Source organism: Apodemus sylvaticus, chromosome 6 (assembly GCF_947179515.1).
Source record: "Apodemus sylvaticus chromosome 6, mApoSyl1.1, whole genome shotgun sequence".
Classification (NCBI taxonomy): Eukaryota; Metazoa; Chordata; class Mammalia; order Rodentia; family Muridae; genus Apodemus; species Apodemus sylvaticus.
The window spans coordinates 4,160,246-4,181,054 of NC_067477.1; the positions used below are offsets into that span (position 1 = coordinate 4,160,246).

Sequence of the window (20,809 nt, forward strand, 5' to 3'; positions counted from 1 at the left end):
TCTCTGATTCTCCACAATTGCCAGGTTTGTCCCCTGTGCATTCAAAGTTTAGTAAGAGATGGCCAACAATTTTTTCCACATTAAATTTGTGTTTCTTTTTTAAAGTGAATTCTGTGGTGTTTGGTAAAGGATTATAAAGCTTAAGAATTGGGCATTTTTGAGATTTGTAGGGTTTCTTCCAATGAAGAATTAGTTCATGGTAGTGACTTGTAAATAACAGTCGGACTTTGTTACATTCACTGCCTCTGTAGGACTCACCCCAGTTTGAATTACAGGACATTACACAAGCTTCTGATTATGGATAAAGGATTTACTAGATTCCTTACATTTGTTAGTTTTATTTACGTATGAATTCTCTCATGTTTTCTAAGGTTTGAACACTGACTAAAGGATTTCCCACATTCATTACATTGGTATGGTTTCTCTCCTGTATGGATTCTCTGGTGTTGAATAAGGTTTGTGCAGTGGATAAAGGCTTTGTCACAGTCTTTACATTTGTAAGGTTTCTCTCCTGTGTGAATTCTCTTGTGTTTAGTAAAAGATGAACGGCAGTTAAAGGCTCTGCCGCATTCTTCACATTTGTAGGGTTTCTCTCCAGTGTGGATTCTCTGGTGCTTTCTAAGGCTTGAACATTGGGTAAAGGCCTTTCCACACTGTTCACATTTGTAAGGTTTTTCTCCAGTATGAATTCTCTGGTGTTGACTAAGAGTTGAGTTTTGGGTAAAGGATTTACCACATTCTGCACATCTGTAGGGCTTCTCTCCAGTATGGATTACTTGGTGTTTTTGAAGGCTTGAACACTGAGTAAAGGACTTCCCACACTGGTTACACTCGTAGGGTTTCTCTCCTGTATGAATCCTCTGGTGCTGACCAAGAATTGAGTAGTGGTTAAAGCTTCTGCCACATTCTTCACATTTGTAGGGTCTCTTTCCAGTGTGGATTCTCTGATGTTTTTTAAGACTTGCACACTGGGTAAAGGATTTTCCACATAATTTACATTTGTAGGGCTTTTCTCCTGTGTGAATTATGCTGTGTTTTCTGTAACTTGAGCAATATTTAAAGACTTTTCCGCAATCATTACATTTGTAGGACTTCTGGGAATGCTGAATTCTTTGTGTAGTAATGTTTAAAGTTTTATTAAACATTGTTCCACAATCTATACTCTTGTAACAATTATCTTGAATATAGTCACACTGAGTAAAGAAATTATCACAATTGAAAAGCTTCTTTGGAAAAGTATATTGATGTTTGTTGGGACTAAAGCAATGGTCAAAGTCATTATGCTCTTTGTTACACTGACCAGATTTCTCTAAGATAACTACATCACTGCAATTATTTAGTAAAAGTCCACTACTAAAAGCTTTGCTAGTTTCCTTATACATGTAAGGGGTTTCCCAAACATCTGTATCTTGATTTTGGCTATGCAATAATGGATCAGTAGCAGGCAATCCACAATCAATAGAACTGTGCTTTTGGTCACAGGAGACAGGTATTTGCTGACTGAAGAATAAGTACCTTTCAGGATACGAAGACTCAACTTGATCACTTTTAGAGATCAGCCCTTTGTTTCTTAATTCTTTGTCTATGGAATTGTTTGAGTAAAACATTAATCTATCTATCAGATCTTCCAAACTTTCTTTCAAAGTTAATTCATGCTGAAAAGTTTCCTGTGGATATGTGTAGTTACAGACACATGGCTCATCAGAGGTATCTGGCCTAGCATGAGAGTTTTTCAGAGCTGTTTTCTGTTCTTGATCTCTGTTGTCAGTGACATCTTTGGTATTGCTTGTGATCAGACATGGCTGAAGTCTGCCATGGTGGGCTGTTCCTTTAGTCTCGTTTACATTTGCACACTCTTGCCTTAGGTGTGAATGCTTAAGACTGTGACTTCCATTAGTCACGTTTGTGAAGGGACATCGTAGGATATGCTCTGGTGAAAAGTTCTGGGTACAATGATGAGAAAGAGCTGAAATAAATAAAAACAAATTAATTTAAGAGATACTAGTGATTACAGCTCATAAATACATGTGAAGCTACACTAGAATGGAACATCTGGAATTCCATATTTGAAACATCTGGAAAAAAAATCACAGTAGTAAAGGTTGAAAGTTAACTAAAAACATACAAACAAAAACAACCAAAACCAAAACCACAACAAAAAAACCCCAAATCAAATTAAACCAAATCAAACTTCACTGAAATAAACAAACAAAACAATAAATAATAATAAAAAACACCTTAAAATTAAACTTGAACACCCTCCCATAACCAGGTAAGGAATCACAGCACCCCAAGTAAGCACAAAGCCAAGCAATCTCACTGTAGTAGGGTTACTTTTGTCAAGCACAGCTCTTCTTTTCCCTACATAGCATAGCTAATTAGGCACATTCAAATCTCCATCTCTATCAGGATAAAAAATGAGACAGAGGACTTTTTTTTCCTTTGTAGGGCCTGTCTGAAACCTGGCTATCTACAATGACAGAGAGTAGGAGATACCAGGTATATTTTACATAACAGTTTTCCCAAACTGAGACCAAAGGCAAATACTATTTTGATATCCTAAACTGTCACCAGGGGGAGAGCCCATGCTAGCTAATGACATTTGAATAAGGACACAAAACTCCATATAACAGGTTTGTCTCCCAAACACAGGTTTTGGAGTCATCAGTAATCAAAAGCATGAATGAAGACATGCTGTAGAGAAAAAAAGTAATTTTCTGAATATAAAACAAATTACTATTGTTTGTTGTTGATTTCATTGGAAAATAAACTTAACGTACTCATATACAGCATGCTATTTTTAAGTATATATTTATACTGGGATGACTAAATCTACTTAACACATTATCATTTCAAAAAGTAATAATTTTTGTACTTGAACACTTACCATCAATTTCTCTAGCATTCCCCAAGCAGTATATATTAAATATACTCATGATCTATAAAAGTCTGAATGTTCGCATGCCTATCTTTTTTTCAACTAAGTCTAGATCTTTAAAAAAAACAGCTATTGTCTAGTAGCCTTATGTTTATTTTACTAATATTCATCTTTGACCACTACTACTTTAACAATCCCCCAAGCTGATAGTCACTGGTGATCTGCACTCACTTTTCATTCCTAAGATTAACTTTTCAGATTGCACATTAGGATGCTCATTTCCCGTGTCTGCCTGATTTCATTTAAGCCCCACACTTTTACCCACACTGCATAAAATTAAGTGATTTTGATTGTTCTTTCATATTGCTGAATATTAATTCACTGTGCATATGGACCACATGATCTTTTAAAAACGCTTTTTGTTATTTCCAGAGGGGTGTGTGTGTGTGTGTGTGTGTGTGTGTGTGTTAGTGCAGAAGCCTGTGACTTCCACCAGAGGCATCACACCCTTCTGGAACTAGAGTGACAGACAGTTGTGAGCTGCTCAGTGTCTGTACTGGGAACTCACACAGGTCCTCAGCAAGAGCAGTTTAAATACTAAGCTCTTTTTCAAGACCCTGAATCATTTTTGCATTTGTACTGACATTAACTTTTATTTTGGCTATTTCATATCATACCACACTAATCACTCTGTTGGTGGCCTTATCGACAGAATGATTTACTATTGTTGGGCTTTGCTGGAACAGACGCATCACCCCCACGCCTGTTATAATCTACTGCTGATATTTTTTTAAAGGTCAAATTTCAATGAATGCTAACACAGTATATAGAGATGACTGACTCAGTGGGAAGAACATGAAAAATACTGCAAATTCATCATTCAAAAACCTATTTATGAATTATATACACAGAAACAACCATCTGAAAGACAATGCATGATAAAAATACTAAAATCATGAAAATGAGACTATGGACAAAGAAATAAACAGTTATAAGCAAAAAAAAAAAAAAAAACTAGGTGATGAAATTAGTAAGAAATAATGGTAGAAAACTAGGAATATGATGAGGAAAAACATCAGAATTTAAGCACCTTAATTAGTTGCTACATGCTGACAGACAATACATGTAGGAAAACTGACCCAAGCTCTATGCTTCAAAAGTCACAAAGGTGATTTTGAGAGCAGTAAAAGCTCTCTAGGATGCTCACCGTGACCTTAACGGAGCTCTTAAAAGCAGCATTGCCATCCAGACATAAGATGGAGGACACAGTGAACGTGCTGAAGGAACAAAGTCTAAAACATACCTGCACCCAGCCAGCCCACTCTTCAAAGTCAGGGAAAAATACAGGCATATATATGGTAAATGACCACCACCACTAGACTTCCCTAATACTATGGGCAACACAAAAACTAAAACTGTAAACCTCTGTGGAAAATCAAATACAGAGAAATAGAATTACATGGACTTAGGAGGAGGCATGACACACTGTTAATTTCTGAATAGAATTGAAAAAGCAAATGTGAAAGCTTAATCATAAACTTGTTAATACACATTGACACACTCCAAACAAAACAGCTGTGTTACCAATAATATCAGGAGGAAGGAGAAATGTAAGTACAAAGGAGATTTATATAGACTAGAGATTACTTTCTCATTAGTGCATACAAAAAAAAAAAAAAAAGAAAGAAAATTACGCCATATCATAGAAGACTCTTTTAGATGTAAAGATTTAGGTAGGCTCAAAATCATGAAGGGGCCCAAGAGAATTGAAATGGCCATAATTGTGGTATAAAAAAATACACTTTTAGGAAAAAAAGGATGTGAAAATGAGACAATGTAAGTTAGAAACTCTAATGGAAGAAAATAATACAGACTTTCTTTTTCCTTTTCTTTATCAACTAGACAGAAGTTAGAGTCTTCAGAGAAGAAGGTACCTCAATTAAGAAAACAGTTCTGGAAGACTGGTTTGTGATTAAGCACGGGGAGCATTTTCATGCCGGGTGACCAGTGTGTGTGATCCCATTGCTGGCGGTCCTGGAGTGTGTATGAAAGCAGGGAGAGCAGGCAGCGAGGAGCGAGCCAGGAAGCTCCACCACTCTATGGTTCTTTCCTGTCTCTTTGTCCCTGCCCTGTTGAGTTCTTGCTCTGACTTCCCTGAGTGACATACTGTAAGGTGGAACTGTACGATGAAACCGTTCCCTCCCCAGGCTGCTTTTGTTAACGGTGTTTTATCAAAGTCATAGAAACTATAACAAAGACAAACACAAACAGCCATTTTTTCTAGGAGCGTGTAACTGTAATAAATACATTACAATACTTCTCAAATATATAAGCACTGAGAATTGAAGTAAGATATTAAAAGTACCAGAATAATATTGATTTCACATTCCTATTTTTCATATTGTAAAACAAAACTAGATAAAGCACTAATCAAGAAACAAATCCTGAAAAATACTATACACAATTAGATTTACAGACACAAACAAACATCCACTTGGATTATCTGGTAGGACACAAAACAAGTCTGAACACGTAAGAGAGTAGTGAAGTTCATTTCTGACTATAATGAAATAATGGGCATCAACCATGAGAGAGAAAAACTGTAATGGTACCAAAGAGTGTCACAATAAATACTCGGTGATGTCCAAATGAAGACATATTTCTCTTTAAGGTTAACTGCAGCATTATTCATAACAGCAAAGTGAGAGCACCTCCCTCCGACAACCACAAATAAAGACAATTTGGAATATGCATGCAGTACAGTATTACACAACATTGTAGAGAGAGAGCCCTTGGACATATGTCCTTCTCTCTCGAGTCCTCTGCTTCATTCAGTCCTACCTACCTACCCACCTGGGAACACCACCACTGCTTCATTCGGTCCTACCTACCTACCTACCCACCTGGGAACACCACCACTGCTTCATTTGGTCCTACCTACCTACCTACCTGGGAACACTATCTTTGGTCACTTTATGTCCCAAGGCTCTTTTGTGTTTCTAGAGAGATAACTAGGTGTGACTAAGACTATAAAACTTGGTTATCAAAAAAAGAACATGACCTATACTATGACTGTACCTGTAACAACTGAGGTATGTGTCTCAGTACTGTGCTCATCAGAAGAGATTCAGAATAGTTTAAGAACACTGGTACAAATGTAATTTTCAAAAGACATATAAGACAACATTTTCAATTTACAAATGCTGAGCTCCCCTTCTAACTATGGTCAAATCAAAGCTAAAGAGGAGAAACTAGACTTTGTGGAAATCAGAATGTTATGTGCCACAGAATTGTTGCAATTACCACTAATCTAAAGGCAGGATGTATAGTGACTTGAGAAAGAGGAAAAGGACAATGACAAGAATAAATACAAACATCTTTTATGTATGCCAAGGATCCCACAACTGTTCTTTAAAGCTCAAGTTTGTATTGCTTATGAAAAGCACAGGCTACAGCAGACATTTTTGAAAGAAAAGACATGAAATGGGGGCAGTGTGTTGGGAGCTCTGCAGGGATGCTGTCCTTACCCACAGAGACCAGGTTTCTGTAGTTCTCTACCATCACATCCCTATACAGCCTCTGCTGAGGAGGGTCCAGGCATTCCCACTCATCCGGAGAGAAGGCAACGGCCACATCACGGAAGGTCAACTGCTCCTGAAACAAAAACGAACACAAATAAATTTCACACTGTCAAGTTCTGATGTCACCCAAGATTAGAGCTCTGTGTTATCCAAGAAGATCAGAGTTCTGTGTTATCTAAGGTGATCAGAGTTCTGTGTTATCCAAGATGATATGAGTTCTGTGTCAGCTACGAGGAAGTGATAGTTAGAATGGTGATGATTCAGGAAACTGAAATTGTTTAGTAAGGGACTTTTTATATTTACACTTCCAAATCAGTATAAATATTACAACTGTATGACATTTAAGATGGCAGAGCATCACCATTAGAACATACACTGTATAAACTAACAGACTACACCATCTATCTGCTGTGTAACAGAGGGAATGAGAAGAGAAAGCCACAGTGAATTAGACGGATGAGGATTCTCATTCAGGTACTCTGGGCCCCAGAGTTGGAGATTCTGAAGACACAGCTCAGTAATGTTGACGTCAAATTAAGATGGAAACGTAAAGTTAAAAAACTAAAATAAGCTTCAAGCAGTTTTCACATGAGGTTGGGAATGGAAATATACTAAAAGGGCAGCAAAACAAAACTGACCAAATAATATTTATACTTTATTTCTAAAAATAAAAATAGTAGCTATAAATCCAAAACATTACACTATGGCTGTGTGTATTTCCCAGTGATACATAGTACATAAGGCCCTGGGCTCCTCCTGAGGGCAGATTAAACACACACACACACACACACACACACACACACACACACACACACACACACGTTGACTTTCCAGTACACTTAATACAGATGTGGGGGCACACACTTTTAATCCCAGCAGTTTAGGTTGTAAATTCAAGGCCACTCATAACTCCACAGCAGCCAACAGTGCAAACTGGAATTATATTCTATTTAAAGAAGATTCTATAATTTTTTTATGCTTTTAAAAATATAATACCACTGAGAATATCTTTATGGATGTCAAACTACAATCAAAGCTGTAGCTTTTTAGTCATTTACTAACAATTTTGTATTATAAAAATTTATATTTTTATATCTAATTTGAACATACTTGGAAATAGGTATGATTTGTTTCTTTGGCTAATAATAAGAGGGGTAAAGAACTGTGTATATGTAATATTGATCTGGAATAAAATGAAAATCTATTGCATTATGCCTGTTTCATAGTAGAAGAGGAAGTAGCTTAAGATTAAAACAAAGAAACAAACAAACCATACTAATTGGAAGAAAGGTAGAGAAACAAATATTTCCAAATTCTGAATATGGAGTTCCATAGTCTCTAAACAGAGACATGTTTTCCTAGGACTCTCTGTCTTTCATCCCTGAGATTCTTTAGCTTTAAAGTCCTAAATGTTGGACCTTTGCTTCTTAGGTATATCCACAGTTTTTAATGACAATATTCAGTGTTGGAACAAATCAGAAAATACTGAGATGATTAAAGCAATTAAACAAACTTTTGAAGCACTTACATTTCATTCCTCAAAATGAAAATATTATCCTACCCTTTTTGGAGAATATAACATTTCTTTGTTATGCAGTAACAAATAACTAAATGGACAATACATCGTTTGTGGAAATGTGTAGGGTTTACAAAACTGCCAGACATTAGGAACGAAACCAGGAATGGCATTGCCAATGGCATCAAACGTAAGCTTGCCTTTTTTTTCTTTTGATATTTTTTTAAAATTAGGTATATTCTTTATTTACACTTCAAATGCTGTCCCCTTTCCTGGTTTCCTCCCTCTACTGAAAATCCTGTAAGCCATCTCCCCTTCCCCAATCAACCCACCCCTGCTTCCCTGTCCTGGTATTCCACTACACTACGGAATCAAGTCTCTCCAGGACCAAGGGCCTCTCCCCCATTTGGTGTCCAACAAGATCATCCTCTGCTGCTGATATGTCTGCAGCCATGGGTAAAATTCCATGTGTACTCTTTGGTTGATGGTTTTGTCCCTGGGAGCTCTGGGAGTACTTGGTGACTCATATTGTTGTTCCTCCTATGGCGCTGCAAACCCCTTCAGTTTCTTTGGTCCTTTCTCTAGCTCCTCCATTGGGGACCCTGTGCTCAGTTCAATGGCTGGCTGAGAGTGTCTCCCTCTGTATTTGCCATGCACTAGCAGAGCCTCCCAGGTGACAGCTATATCCGGGTCCTATCAGCAAGCACGTGTGGGCATCCACAATAGCATCTGGGTTTTGCAATTGTATATGGGATGGATTCTTAGGTGGGGTAGTATCTGTATGGTCTTTCCTTCAGACTCTTCAGACTCTTAAATACAACTCTGAACAGCCTGTGTTATCAGCTAAGCTGACAGAAACAGAAGGAAAAGACCCGCACATGGTGTCACCCACGAACAAGCAGGACCTTCCAGAGGCTGTCTGTTACCACACTCTTTTTCTGGCACATAGGTGTGACCCATTCATGGACCACGTTTAGTGCCAGGACAGCTATGAATGGGGTTAAATAAATTACCAAAAATAATTTTGCAAACTGTTTACCTAAACTGTAAATGTTTTTTACTGGACCCCATTCTCAAGTGAATAGACATTTTATTAGTGCTTCTTCAGTTCTTCTCAGACCTAGATCAGAACATGGCTCAGATAATGGCTATCCTGGCAACAGAATGCTTTTTATACATAACAAACATAGTTTGCATACACTATTGACAGCCAAGACCCCTGTCTCACAAAGATAGATGTAACCAGGAAGGGAAAAAAAAGCCTACACTTTGCTTTAGCATCATGTCCTCTTCCCTTGATGGCAAGCTCTCTACTGCTGCTCTCTCTCTGTTAACTGTCAGTTCTTTCTCTGACATCAGCCCCAGGCCACAGAATGAACAGTATATAGAACTGACCATGACTATGAAGCTGATGGAAGAATTCAAGAATCCTGAACTGAGAAGCAGAAGTCAGCAGGCTAACGATAAAGTCCCCGAGAACTGCCGAGAAGCCCACAGCTCCTGGAGCCCACATGTGTTAGGTACAATCCACATGAGTGGTAAAGGCTGGAGGGGAGGGTATTATGTAGCTTTTCCTTCACGGTATAAAACAATGATCTCTTCTACTATCCTAACAGGACAGAAATAACCAGGACTAAATTAACCCTGGTCAATCAGGCAGAATGTGAAGAAGAGCAGAGAAACACATGAATCATTAGGTCTATCACAAAGACAATATGGCTGCTCATATCCCTAAGAGATGTAATGAGATAGGGGCCTCATGGGACTCGATTCTGGGACTCCACCTACCTCATCGTGGTCAGTTGCCAAGACCATGGAGTGAAAGGGTTAATTTAAAGTGGGATGCCATGATGTACACACAGTCTTTATGTCCTGGACACACTTTATGGGATAAGACTTCTCAGGGGCACAGCAGCTTTGAATTTACCCATGCTCCTAGACACAAACCCAATGGATTCACTGGTTTTCAAAGCCTGGCTCAGTGGAATCCCTGTTTGACTGTGATCATGCCCTAACTAGACTGATTACACTTTTGTTCATATCTGCCAGGGAGAAGAAATGTAACAAAGTTTGCAGGTTTGAAAGAAAAAGCTGTGGAGGAGAAGTGAAGAAAGGACACACTGTGTGTGGTTTAGACCCCTGATCTGTGTTCAGTCAGCTCTTGCGCTGGATATCTGGATGCATTTCCTTGCTACCACTTTCTCAGCTGAGTCTACTGGGCCACACACCTTGCTGCCAACTTTGTGAGGTTGTGTCTTTACTGCTTTGGGATGAGGTCTCACATGTAGACCAGATGTGCCTTGAGTTCTAAAGTTTCTTGTACCTTACTCATTAACGGGCTTCTGGAAGCCTGAGTGTGAGCTCTGCATTCTCCAAGTCCTCGCCTCAAGTTGGCCACACTACTTGACCCCAGGTCTACCTATTCTTCTTAGAATAATTTGTCTGCGTAGTGAAGGATCCAAGTTAACACCTTCCATATCCTGAACCTCCAGGCAGGCTCTGGGGGAAGGGGGAATTGAGCGCATGTAAGTCTTCTGGTTTAAATGGATGGGCAAGTTTTCTATGGGCTACAACTTTAAGAAGAGACAAATGCTGTTCACTCCAGGAAGAGGTTTCACAGTGCAGTCTATCAGTGTCTACCTGACAATATAGATTCTATGAACTTGAATTAGTGATTCAATACAGCCAACAGGTGCCAAGGCAGCATTATAAGTGTCCCATGAATCACAGAATCATCTGATCGGGAGCTCACAGGGGCTCGAAAAGGCTGAAGTGACCATCAGGGAGTCTGTAAAGGTCTGACCTAGGTCCTCTGCATGTTTGTTATGATTGTGTAGCTTGCTGTTCTTGTGGAACTCCTAACAGTGGGAGCAGTGTTGACCTAGCAGTCACTTAGAGATTGAAGTCATAGTGTTGAAGAGATGGCTATTCCACCATGTAGGGGTCTGGTTTTCTGCATATCAGTTATTGTTGAGTAGCTTGGTCTCTTGTGGGATTCCTAACAGAGGGAACAGGAGTCGTCCCTGATACTTTTGCCTACTTGTGGGACCCTTTCCCTCCTACTGGATTGCCTCAACAGCCTTGATTTGATGGTCTGCACCTAGTCTTATTATAGCTTGTTATGCAGTGTTTGGTCCCTGGGAGATCTGCTCTTCCCTGAGGGGAGGAGGCTGGGTGGATTTGGGTGGGGAGGGAGGGAGGGAGGGAATACCACGGGAGTCTACCAAGAGTCTGCCTCTGACTCTTTTGGGACCCCTTTCCCTACTGGGTTGCCTTGGTCCAGCCCTGACATGTGTCTAGTCTTACTGTAACTTATCATGCCATGTTCAGTTGATATTCCTGGGAGGCCTGCTGTTTTTCTCAAGGGAGGAGTGGCTCTGGGAGAAAGGGAATGTAGGGGCGGGCTGGAAGAAGGGGAGGGAGGGGAAACTGCAGAAGGGATGTAATAGGAGAGGAGGATTTAGGAAAAAAAAAGTATCCCAGTAATCATCGGTGTGTTTGAAAGGAAACCTGGGCATGGAACTGCTTAAACTCTAAATTTAGTGCAGCTGTTTTTAAAAGCATGAAGCAGATGACCATGTAACCTAGCAGTCACTAAGGGACTGAACTCATAGTATTGAAGAAATGGCTATCCCACCATGTTGACTTCAATACTGTTCTTAGTAACCAAGACATGCATACAACCAAAGGCTTCTCAGGTCAGAGTCTACAGGCTCAGGGCATCCAGCTGATCAGACATCACTGCACCTCACATCTCAGGCTGTTGGTTAAGGAGAGGTCAATATGTGCTAGACAAGCACAAGGCAGCTGTGGACACAAAGTGCCAGGCCCAGGTGCAGGAAATAACTAGAGCGGAGCGTGGACGTTAGGTAAGGGGAAAACTCAATCCAGAAACATTGTGGGAAGGTATCTGTGGCTTGGAAGACTGAAAGAGGAAAGTACAAAAATCAAATCAAAACAAAAGACTTAAAAATACTTCCTTGTCCTCACCCCTCCCTGAGGATTTGTGGGCAGTGAACAGTTGATAAGCGGTTGAGAGATATTTTCTAGTGGGGTGTTGTCATTAATTAGATGCCCGGGCTCCTGTAACTAATCCCCTCGGTAAATAACCCTAATGAAGTTCCTTGGTCACCAAAAGATAGACTTTTGTCTATCTTAGAACAGCTAGGAGAGAAGGGGGTTATCGTGGGAGAGGGACAGGAGAGAAAAATAATAGAGGACAAATTCAAAATACACATGTGTGTATTAAATGTCATAATGAGACTCATTAGGATGTATAATTACTATATATTGATACAAAAACTTAAAAAAAAACAACCCAATAATAAAGTGCCATTCATTAAATGTTTAGAAAAACTATGCCAAAAGCCTTCTGACTGAAATGCACCACGGTGACCCATCAATTGATATTGATCGGGAATGGCACACATATTTGCAAGCTAGGGAGAGGGTTTCGGATCTGACCTATTTTCTGTACATCCCCAAGGCGTCAGGGGGAAATGGGGAAAACTCTAGGAGGAGGAAGACCCGGGAACCAGCGGCTGTCCCACACAAACCGCTGTCATGGAGACTGGCTTTTTGGATGTTCCTTCAGGCCATCCCCAGCAGTCGGCTGGCTGCAGACAGAGAGGCCTCAGTAGGGGAAAGGGCTGGAGGCAAAATCAATGTTTGCTCTACTCCTCCCTTCCGGGGCACCCGAGGACACCAGGTCTGCACAGCCGCCTAGCTCCGCCCCAGGCCCAGCCGACCTGGCGTGGCGCCCCTCGGAGCACAGCCTCCCGCCTACCCAGCCCTCTGCGCAACCTCGCGACCAACGCTCACCGTCTCCATGGCTCTCTTGCATCTCCAGCGCCCGTGATTCTGTACCGGCCAGCCGGGCTTCCAAAAACTGGAAACGACGCTTACGTTTTCCAACACAAAGGTCGCGTATACGCGGGTTGTAGACTCGCGAGATTGTCAAGGCCCGCCCCTTCGCCCTGCGAACTTGATTGGCGGGTTCTCAGCCAACGCACTTCCATCAAAGTGACTACTACCCCCGCCCCGCCCTCCTGGCCTTGACTGACATCAGATAGCACCAACTCTTGGCTGAATGAGGTCCTGAAGGGCAAGTCTATGCTGAAACTGTTCTAGAGGCGGGCCCTGAGAATTTAGTTTCCATGGGGACCTGTGGCATTTTCCTTCTTTATGCCTTGTGACTCATCTCTTGATCCACAAGTCAGAGAACATAATGACAATTATTTTTATATTTGGGCTTGGATCTCCTTCCTGGGTTTTGAGATAGGAAGCAGTCCCAAATCAGCAGTGCCCAGTACAAACGAGAGGTTCAATTTAAACTAGTGTTCATTTTAAGAAATTAAAAGACTGGTGTGTGCTAGAGCACGCTTCACACCCGAGTGCTAAACAGGCATTAACACGCTCAGGGGCCAGTGAAGATGAACCCTTCCCTCATAATCAGCTGGGAAGAAGGTTTCCTTGGTAACACTAGGTTTTAGAAAAGGATGCATCCAACAGATGTTACAAATGGCTTGGGATGTCAGGATCGTACCTAATATAATGCTAGTAGAAAAGGGAAATGTTTGTGTTATTTTTACTTGAAGATTTTATTCCAAATAATACAGTTTCTAATGGGACAAGTGTCAAGGCCTTTCAAGACACTTGCTAATATATTAGCAGAGAACTTAGTAATTGATGATGCATTTATAGACATGGCTAGAAGGACAGTTTAGAAGATAGAAAGGGTTGATGTGTTTGGTCCAAAATTCTCTTGTAATTATAATGGAAGTATAAACTGCGGGAGGATGCTGCTTGCTTGCTTGTTTTCATCCTTCCTTCCTTTCGTCAGTAACCTTTAATTTTCTTTTAGATTTGTTCTTATTTTGTTTATTCTTTATTCTTTTATCATATATTTTACATCGCCATAGTAGTTCCTCCCCACCCCCAACTTCCCTTCTCCCCCAAATCCATCCAACCTCCTCCCTTCAGGGAAGAGCAGATCTCCCAGGGGGCACATAACAAGCTACAATAAGACTAGGTACAACCCACCAAATCAAGGCTGTGTGAGGCAATCCAGTAGGAGGGAAAGGGTCCCACAAGTAGGCAAAAGTATCAGGGACAACTCCGGTTCCCACTGTTAGGAATCCCACAAGAGACCAAGCTACCCAACAATAACTGATACGCAGAGAACCAGACCCCTACATCTCTCTGCACTCTGAGAGCCCCCACGAGCCCCAGTCAGTTGATTCTGTGAGTCATGTTCTTGTGGTATCCCTGATCCCTCTGGTTCCTCCCATCCTTCCTCTGCCTCCTCCACAGGACTCCCAGAGCTCAGCCTAATGTTAGTCTGTGGGACTCTGCATCCATCAGTGCTGGATAAAGTTTCTGGATCACAATTCTGCTAGGCTCAGGTCTCGGAATACTCTGCAGATAGGACTAACTGTAGGTAGAAGGTTTTGTGATTGGGTTGGTGTCCCAATCCCTGCACTTGAGGTCTTGCCTGGTTATAGAAGATGGCTGGTTCAGGTTGTGTCCCCATCACTAGGAGGTTTTGCTAGGGTTACTCTCATAGATTCCATGCAGTTCCCATTGCACTAGGCTTCCACCTCACGCCTGAAAAGCCTCGTCCACAATCCTGTTCATTTCTCCCAATATATTTTCTCCCTGCTGTACTTGATTCTCCTGTTCCCAAGCCCACCTGCCAGAGTCCACCCGTGAAATATATTCTATTTCCCCTGCCCAGGGAGATCTTTACATCCCCCTTTGTTACTTAGGCTCTCTGTCTGTGGACCATAGCATGACTGTCTTTTACTTTACAGCTAATATCCACTTATAAGTGTGTACATACAATGTTTGCCATTCTGAGTCTGCATTTTCTCACTCAGGATGGCTTTTTCTAGTTGCATTCTGCATCATTTCTTGTATAAAGGGGCTTAAACAAACAAGCAAAAAAGCCTCATTGAAACAACAACCAACAAACAAATGTCCAAAGCGTGTTAGTATAACCTAGTATTTTACCTATTAGAACAGACTGTCCTATGATATAGTCAATGAACGGTACATACGTTTTAAAGAAATTAATATAAATCTAAAGACAAGACTGATAGTAAAAGAAAGAGAGGAGGGAATTATAAGAAATAAATAACTGTTTAGTTTTCAGTATGAGGTACATTTAGATCACACAGAGTCACAGATAAGAAGAGACACTAAGGCTCTGTGTTCTGTACCAAGTAGCTGGACCTGCTTAACTAGTTCTCCATTAGCCTGAAAAGTATCCTTACAATTGCTCAGTCTGTATGTAAGTCCAGTGAACCCACTGATTTCCTAAAATAGACTTTAGTGGAAGAAGCAGGCATTTGTTTACCCTGACACAGGGAAAGAAATCCTAGAACATATGAACAGAAAAATTTCTGCTATACCTTTAGAAGGGAATTATTTACCTTTTATAACCACTGTGCTGGGTAGTTCTATGTCAACTTGATTTGTCTTCTGAAAGGAGGGAACCTCAGTTAAGAAAATGCCTCTATAAGATCAGGCTGTAGACAAGCTTGTTTTCTTAATTAGTGACTGATTGGGGAGACCCCAGTCTACTGTGAGTGGAGCTGTTTCTGGGCTAGCGATCTTGGGTTCTATAAGAAAGCAGGCTAAACAGGCCATGGACAACAAGCTAATAAGCAGCATTCCTCCATGGGCTCTGCATTAGCTCCTGCCTCTAGTTCCTGCTCTGTTTGAGTGCCTGCCCTGACTTCCTTAAATGATAGACTATGATGTGGAAGTACAAGCCAAACAATCCCTTTCCTCCCAAATTGCTTTTAGGCCATGGTGTTTTGTTATAGAAATAGTAATTCTAACTAAGACGCCCACGATTCTCCCCCCTCCAATTCTCACAAAGTTCTTTGTTTTTTTAATTTATGCTTTTATTAACAATAGATTCATTTCTCATATACAATATATCTTGATTACAGTCTCCTCTACTCATTCCAGTCCCTCTCATCTGGATCAACTCCCTTTCTCTCTCTCCTTAGAACAGAGCTCAGATATCAAAACAAAACAAAATAAAATATAAGACGAAACAGAAATCATCACATTGAAGAAGTCAGACAAGCAAACCAACAGCAGGTAAAGAGCTCCAAGAGAAGACACAAGGGTCAGAGACCCCTTCACCCACACACCCAGGGGTTCCCCAAAGCAGTAAACTGAAAGTTATATATATGTGTATGTATTATATATATGTATATTACACACACACACACAAACACACAGACACACACACAGACACACACACACAGGACCTAGTACAGACCAGTGTAGGCCTTGTGTTTGCTGATTTAGTCTCTATGAGTTCATATGAACCTTGCTCAGTTAATTCATAGGACCTTGTTTTCCTGACATTCTCCACCTACCCCCTCCCCCAACTCTTATACTTTCTGCCTCTTTTGCCAAGGGGTTCCCTGAACTCCGAGGAAAGATTTGACAGAGACATTTCATTAAGAGTTGTGTGTTCCAAGATCTTTCATTCTGTTTATAATGTCTGGTTGTGAATCTCTGCATTTGTTCCTATCTTCTTCAGGAAGAAGTGTCTCTGATAATAGCTGAATAAGGAACTATGAGAATAGCAGGATATCATTAATAGTGATTTTATTATTTCTTTTTTTATATCAGTGTTATTCTATTTTATTCTAGGTTTCTGGACTATCTACTGTCTGGTTTTTGGTCACCCAAGAAGTGTGGGTATGGGCTGCATCTTGAGGAGTGGGCCTTAAGTCAGATCAGACATTGGTTGGTCCCTCCTACAAGCTCTGGGCCACCATTGCCCTAGAATAGTTTTCAGGCAGTGCAGAATGTAGAGTAAAGTTTTTGTGGATGCCTTGGTGTTTATGTTTATCTTTTGGTACCTGCAAAATTCCTTCCTTAACTGAAGACAGTAGAAATTAGGCTCTATGTAAGTTCCAGCTTGGTGTCTCCATATTCAGTGAATTTTGTGGCTGTTGTCTTCAGCAATGGGGTCTTGCTGTCAGTTTGTGGAGAACAATCTAAATTCTTGACAATGGTTTGGGTTGTTTGTGGATTTTTACAGGACACTTTTGGCCAACAACTCAATTGGATAAAAACCCAGTCCTACCACCGGAAGCTTCATTGGTAACAAGAGATGGCTGGTTGAGACTCAATCTCCTTCAGTGGGATTAAGTTCATATGTTTAATGAAGTTCATACTGTACTAGGTTTTCCATACAGCCCCTCAAATACCCTTTAATTCTGTATTTGCCTGCATTCCCTCTGTCAAACCCATTTCCTCTCTCCCTTCCCACAGGATTCTCCAGTTTCTGTACCTCCTCTTCCCTGGTCTACCCATAACATCTATTCTATTTCTCCCTTCCAGGGAGGTCCGTGTGTCTTCCCCAGTTCCTTCCTCTATAGTTAACCTCTCTAACTCTATGGATTGTAGCTTGATTATTATTTAATTACAGGTATCATATATAAGCAAATATATAATGTGTTTATCTTCCAAGGTCGGGGTTACTTCATTTAAGATGATTTTTTTCTAGCTCCATCTATTTACCTGCACATTTCATGATATCTTTTTTTCATGTTTTCAACAGAGTCTTGGAACACTTTCATAAGAATGACCTGTGGTGGCTGTCCCTAAAGCCGTTACCTGTCTGTGGAATCTGCTCCCCAACTGGGCTGCCTTGTCTAGCCTAGTGGGAGAGGATATGCCTAACCCTGCAAAGACTTGATATGCCAGGGTTAGGGAGTACCCAGGAGGGTCTGCTATCCTCTCAGATGAGAAGGGGAGGAGAATGGGAAAAGGAACTCTGTGAGGGGGACACCTGGAGAAGGGGCAGTGATTGGGATGTTAAAATGAATGGATAAATAAGTTAATGGAAAAAAATACAAAAGAAAAGTACTCATAAAAAATGACCCATGGTGAACAATGCCTTCATTGCTTTGGGGGATCTGTGAGAAAAGCTTTGGAAGACAACAACAACAACAACAACAACCACAACCCCACCACCACCACCACCAAACAAAAGACAGAGGGCCTTTCACTTCAGGTTCACTTCGTTCCCTGAGTTGTGTTTGGATGTGATTTTGTGCCTAACAAAATTTACATTCAATTTATGAGACATGATGGTTTTCAGTGGATATTAGAACACAGCTATAAGAACCCAATCCAGTCAGTGTACCCTGGACCCTGACCTTCTGCCTTGCTTTCGAGCCTTTCCAGGCATAACCTATACTATGTAGTAGGTAATTGTGTTTACATTAGTCTGTTTTGAGAAAGATCTGGGAAAGAGCTGCTCTGTTAATATTTAGTATGGGGCTTACTGGAGTTTATTTTTATGTGTGTTTTTTTTTAAACTCAACCTTCTTTGGATCATCATTTTCTATGTTACATTTGTGTATAAAAGTACACTGAAATTGAAACAAAGTGGTCTACAGAATCAGACTGTGTTTTGCACCCTTCTATGGCCTCAGTCCCCAGATCCAGCAGACAAGGTCTGCACAGGCTGGCTGAAAAGTCCAAAGTGGAGCAATACTCCATTGTATAAATGTACCACATTAAAAAATACATTCTTCCATTGAATGTTTCAATAAAAGGTTTTAAATCTAGGTTTCCAGTTTCTGGGTATTACAAATAGAGCAGCAACAAACATGGATGTGCAAGTGTCCTTGTAGTAGGAGGAAGCATCCATTAGATACACAGAATGGTATAGCTGGATTTTGTGGTAGATCAAATTCTGTCTTTTGGAGGAACTGCCATACTGATTTCCATAGTGGTTGTACAAGTTTGCACTCCCATCAGCAATGGATGAGTGTTCCCCTTACTCCATAATTTTGCCAGCATGAGCTGCCACGTGTCTTACTGATCTTAGTCATTCTGATAGGTATAAGATAGAATCTCAAAGCAGTTTTGATTTGCATGTCCCTGATGGCTAAGGATGCTTGACACTTGAGATTTCTCTGTTTATGTCTGCACACCAGTTTAAAATGGGATTATTTGTTTTTTTGATAGCTAGTTCATTGAATTCTTTATATATTTTGGATATTAGTCCACTATCATATCTGAGTTTGGGAAAAATCTTTTTCTGTTCAGTAGGTTGCCTTTTGTTTGAATGATGGTGTTCCTCCTGCCTACACTAATGACATTCAGTTCAGAAAGTCTTCTTGTGTGCCAATGTTTTCAAGGTTGTCCCATACTTTCTCTTCTATCAGGTTCAGTATACCTGGTTTTATATTGAGGTCTTTGATCCATTTGGTCTTGAGTTTTGTGTAGGGTGTTAAGAATGGAACTATTTGAATTATTCTACATGCAGCCATCCAGTATGACCAACAGCATTTGTTGGAGAGGTTTTCTTTTTTCCAAGTGTGTATTATGGATTTCTTTATAACAAAATTAAATACACATAGGTGTGTGGGTTTGTTAGGGTCTTCAGTTCAATTGCATTGATCAACATATCTGCTTTTATGTGGGTGCCATGCTATTCCTATAGCTTTGCAGTACAACCTGAATTTGAGGATGGTTATATCTTCTAGCAGTACTTTTATTATTCAGGATTGTTTTTTGTTATCCTGGTTTGTGTGTGTGTGTGTGTGTGTGTGTGTGTGTTTCTATTTGAAACCAAAATTGTTCTTTCAAGATCCGGGAAGAATTGTTTTGGAATTTTGAGGGGGATTGCATTCAATCTTTAGACTGTTTTTGGTAGGACGACCATGTTTTTAAAATAACTTTTATTTATTTATTTTTTTACTTATTCACTTTACATCCTGCTCACTGCCTCCCTCCTGGTCATCCCCTCCTACAATCTTCCCCTTCCCCCTTCCTTTCTTCTCTGAGCAGGCAGGCCCCCCCCCCGGGTGTTCTCCCCCTTCCCAGCCCTGACATTTCATGTTTCTAGGAGGCTAGGTGCTTCCTCTCACACTGAGGCCAGGCAAGGCAGCCCAGCTAGTAGAACATATCCCATCTACAGGCAACAGCTTTTGGGATTGTTCAGGACCCACATGAAGATAAACTGCACATCTGAGTGGGGAGGCCTAGGTGCAGCTCTTGTATGCTCTTTGGTTGGTGGTTTAGACCCTGAGAGTCCCAAGGGTGCAGGTTAGTTAACTCTGTTGGTATTCCTGTGGAGTTTCTATCCCTTTCCAGGCCCACAATCCTTCCTCCTGTTCTTCCATAAGGGTCCTCAAGCTCCATCCATTGTTTGGCTGTGGGTGTCTGTATCTGTCTGACTCAGCTGCTGAGTGGGGTCTCCCGGAGGACAACATGCTCCTGTCGGCAACCATAACAGAGTATCATTAATAGTCTTAGGGATTAGTTCTTACCCATGGATGGGTCTCAAGTTGGGCCAGTTTTAGGTTGGCCAGTTCCTCAGTCTCTGTTCCATCCCCTGTGCCCACATTTCTGCTAGACAGAATAAATTTTGAATTGAAAGTTTTATGGGTGGGTTGGTATTTTTATTGCTTTACTGGAGTTCCTGTCTGGCTACAGGAGATGGCCTCTTCAGGCTCCATATCCCCAGTGTGGTGAGTCACAGCTAAGTTCATCCTCATTGATTCATGGGTGAAGATGGCTATATTTTTTTTTTCTATTCACTCTAATTTCTCTCATTTTTTTTTAAATTTTTTATTCGATATAATTTATTTACATTTCAAATGATTTCCCCTTTTCTAGCCCCCCCACTCCCCAAAAGTCCCATAAGCCCCCTTCTCTTCCCCTGTCCTCCCACCCACCTCTTCCCACTTCCCCGTTCTGGTTTTGCCGAATACTGCTTCACTGAGTCTTTCCAGAACCAGGGGCCACTCCTCCTTTCTTCTTGTACCTCATTTGATGTGTGGATTA

General features: G+C 40.8%; 1 protein-coding gene across 1 annotated transcript; it reads right to left on the minus strand.

Moving 5' to 3' along the window:
* Window positions 1–289: 289 nt before the first annotated feature.
* On the minus strand, window positions 290–12,914 carry LOC127686799 (zinc finger protein 665-like). The gene is made up of 3 exons (XM_052184848.1): window positions 12,797–12,914; window positions 6,406–6,532; window positions 290–1,966 (listed from the first exon to the last, which is right to left on the minus strand). Exons 1-3 carry the CDS (start codon window positions 12,803–12,805, stop codon window positions 342–344), a joined length of 1,761 nt encoding a protein of 586 aa, XP_052040808.1. The 5' UTR covers window positions 12,806–12,914; the 3' UTR covers window positions 290–341.
* Window positions 12,915–20,809: the final 7,895 nt, after the last annotated feature.

What these genes read in the sequence shown, in the direction of transcription:
- LOC127686799 (XM_052184848.1), bottom strand. An exon ending in CAGAAACCTGGTCTCTGTGG is followed by an intron (nt 1,967 to 6,405) that starts GTAAGGACAGCA and finishes TATTTATTTCAG; the next exon opens with CTCTTTCTCATCATTGTACC.